At 38.3% G+C, this 3,336-nt stretch overlaps 1 protein-coding gene across 1 annotated transcript; it reads right to left on the reverse strand.

The window, feature by feature from the left end:
* Positions 1-1,789: 1,789 nt before the first annotated feature.
* LOC110027898 (multifunctional methyltransferase subunit TRM112-like protein At1g22270) lies at positions 1,790-2,406 on the reverse strand. The gene has a single exon (XM_020729522.1). The coding sequence runs from the start codon at positions 2,324-2,326 to the stop codon at positions 1,949-1,951; it is 378 nt and encodes a 125-aa protein (XP_020585181.1). The 5' UTR covers positions 2,327-2,406; the 3' UTR covers positions 1,790-1,948.
* Between the last annotated feature and the right edge of the window lie 930 nt (positions 2,407-3,336).

A 3,336-nucleotide genomic window follows, 5' to 3' on the forward strand; every position in this document is an offset into this window, starting at 1 on the left:
TAATATTTTTGCTATGATATACAATAGAAAATTGTTGTTTTTCTCATATATGAATAAGATTGTTGTATATAAATTTATCCAGTAGGCACACCATTAAAACAAGAACACTCGAGATTGAAGATATAGAAAGAGGGAGTGAATGGTGGAAATCAGAGAAAGGCTAAGCTCCTATTCTTGTTCCAACGACATGTAGGGCGTTTTCCTTGTATAGCTTCATGATATTCTCTGTATATGCTACCCCCATATACAATATAAAATAATAATTATATGAATGAAATGAATATTGTAATAAAGTTAGATGATGACGTCCGATATCGAGATGTATTTTGCGGCCGATATAGAGCTGCAATGCCTCCTATTGCTTAAATGATCTTATAAGGCCCTCCATAATTGATTGATAGAATAGCAAGGCAGAGCATCGAACTTGTTGAGGTCGAATTAGCCATAGATAGGTCCTAATTTGATTGTTGGGTGAATTCATGGTTTTGTCTTTAGGCTATTTGTGAAAAACTGGCATCAGATTGATTTGATAGTGTAAATAATATTTGAGTTATTTATTGATTAAACTCTTGATATTGTTATTAGCTTTAACTAATTCCGAGGAGTTGGAGCAATCTTGGATCTGAAGGTGGAGCAAACTTGGTTCTCGGGCGAGTTGATGAACTGTCGAAAACACCTCTCAACCCGTGTTAGGTTGGCGGTGAAATGGCAGTAATTACACTCCTGAGTTGGTTTGATCTGAATTGACCCGTGAACTCCAATCATGGGTTTGCGGGTGTGAGTTGAATTATCATGACTTCATGGGTTGACAAATCTTATTTGACTTGTCAGTTTTTCTAGGAGTACAGGGATGTTCTTTAAATGTGTAGTTTATGAACTTATAGAGGTGTATTCATCACATCAAAATTTGAGGTATAAAATTTTTGAAATGATACAACAGAAAAGGCATTTTCAGATGAAGCCTTAAAAAATTAATTAAATCAAATTTACTATCCGCCAATTCCTGCCAGCAGTCATCCAATGATATTAATTAAGAATTGGGTGAGTAATTCTGCTTGAAACTAATCCTAAACTCTTGGGAATTTTATGGCAGAAATATAGTCTAAAGATAATTCATTCCTGTACTCTTGGAGTTTGTTTGAGATTTGATTAACCCTATTAAAGTGTAGTTATCAGAACCTTAGCCAATAAGAGCAATGAAATTAAGGCTTCGTTTGAAGGAACTTCGCCAACTCCATTGAAAGACACGTCGGTGGGATGGAGAAGACCATCTGAGATCTAAAACAGAAAAAAAGTTATCATTTTTTCGAAGCAACTTTGGGTGATGTTAGTGAGACGTTTTATCAAACAAAAGTTTGTCCATGTATCGACATTCATTGCAATGCAACGGAGGTTCACCATATTCTCAAAAGAAGCCCAAGATCAGGCAAATTATTTTGTTCACTTTCGCTTGAACAAAGATAAATTTAAGTTTAGGTGTTATGAATTTACATATCTAATATCTAAACCTTGATTTCTACATTTTTACCATCAAAATCTAAACCCTAAACAAAAATACCATCAATTTAACTTATCACCCAAATCATTCATATCATAGTTAAAATATCATTATTTTAACTTTTTAAGTTTTAACAAATAAAATACACCTTTTCATACATAGGAATCATGTATGTAAATATTGAACTTTAGATGTTAGATATGTAAATGCACAAGATTTGAATAAAATTATGCATCAATCTGCTACGTTCAGAGAGAAAAAGATGGAAGTGGAGGGAGAGATCAATGGTTGTGTATTAATCAAGCAAAAGTTTTCTTAACAGTCAAAAAAACACAGTAATAAGTAATAACGGATAGAACTCCACATCAATCTGAAGCCAAACAAAACCCTCGCACCTTACACAGGAACCATAAAACCCTAAACAACAAAAACCGAACCGCTGAACCATACCTAAACCTCGTCCTCGTGTAGAAGCATGTTGGGGATTCCCTTGTTAATGGGGAATAGCCGGCCAGTCTCGGGGCAAACGAGGCCGCCCTCCTCGACGTGGAGCTCGAGAAGAGCGCGGTGGAATTGGCGGAGCAATTGGTCGTCAGAAGCGAGAACGGAGGGATCGGGGGCTTCATTGGGAAGAAGATCGTGAAAGCCTAGGGAGCGCGCAGCGCCGATGAGAGCCGGCCAGTTGATTTTGGGGAAGACGCCTCGGAGAAAGTCGGCGTTGAACTCGACCTCCTTCTCGACCCACTTCTCCGCCTCCAGCCGGAGGGGATAACCGTTCGTTACGCCCTTAATGTTGCAGGCTAGCATGTTGTGCGTTAGAAGTCTCATCTCTCTCGTTCTTGCCCTACTTCTCTGGAAATCGCTCTGGAGAACAGCTTGAAAGGAGATGGGTCGGTTGGTTCTCCCATCTTTTAAGTTCGACTTTAAGGCTATAATTGGCCCGGATGAAGATGAATGGGCTGGTTGGGTGGTCCAGATGGGTAAAAATTGTATGAAATCTAGAAGAAATGTTCTCATATATTATAAAGATTTCATTATACATTTTATTAAGAGTTTAATCATGATGTCCGTAAGAAGAGGAGAAAGAGGGAGAGGGAAGTGCACCTTAATGAATAGTAATTTGAATTATTGATTAGCGTTTTCATATGAAATAATTTCATGTTTATAGAGTACGAGGTACAATGTATAAAATTGTATGTTTATCACTTCATTAAAGGAGGTGTTACGTGATATTTAAGTTATTTTAATTGTATAGGACTTTGGTTCGCTGCCCTATGACTTGGTCGGTTGAAGTTATCCAACCCTGGTTTGACAAGACTTGTTCGTCCGAATTTATTGAATCGGGGTTGTCGTTTAGCTCTCGATGGACTTTGAGTTAGCAAGAGTAGATCTGGCTTGGTTTAACTGGCCGGTTGTTCTTAGTCTAGCTGTTGATTATTGATCCATAGATAAAGAACTCCTATCGGCGGAGTAAGGCTAGGCTATCGGGTAGTTGGTGAATCACCGTAATTCGATAGGTAGCTCACTCATTGATAAGTCCTTCCTTCAGTAGGCTCTAATGTGATTATGCTATGGCTAGTTCTTGACCCCGAATGAGGGATCTCAAGCGTGGCTGTGAGATAGCTGACAATGTGGAATTCTTCTCTTGAGTTGATTTATGACTAGAGATAGGTTGATGCTTCTGCTTGACTCAATTGACCTTGATGTTTGGTTCGGACAGCCTACTTTCGGTAGGTATTTTGTCCTGGTTTAGGGGAGGTTGCATCTGGTCAGGCAAATGATTTGGTATTTTGTTGTTGAACCCTTAGTTTCTCACTAATGGACTTTTGATCTTCAGC

The sequence above is a fragment of the Phalaenopsis equestris genome, unplaced genomic scaffold, assembly GCF_001263595.1.
Source record: "Phalaenopsis equestris unplaced genomic scaffold, ASM126359v1 Scaffold000463, whole genome shotgun sequence".
In the NCBI taxonomy this organism is placed as follows: Eukaryota; Viridiplantae; Streptophyta; class Magnoliopsida; order Asparagales; family Orchidaceae; genus Phalaenopsis; species Phalaenopsis equestris.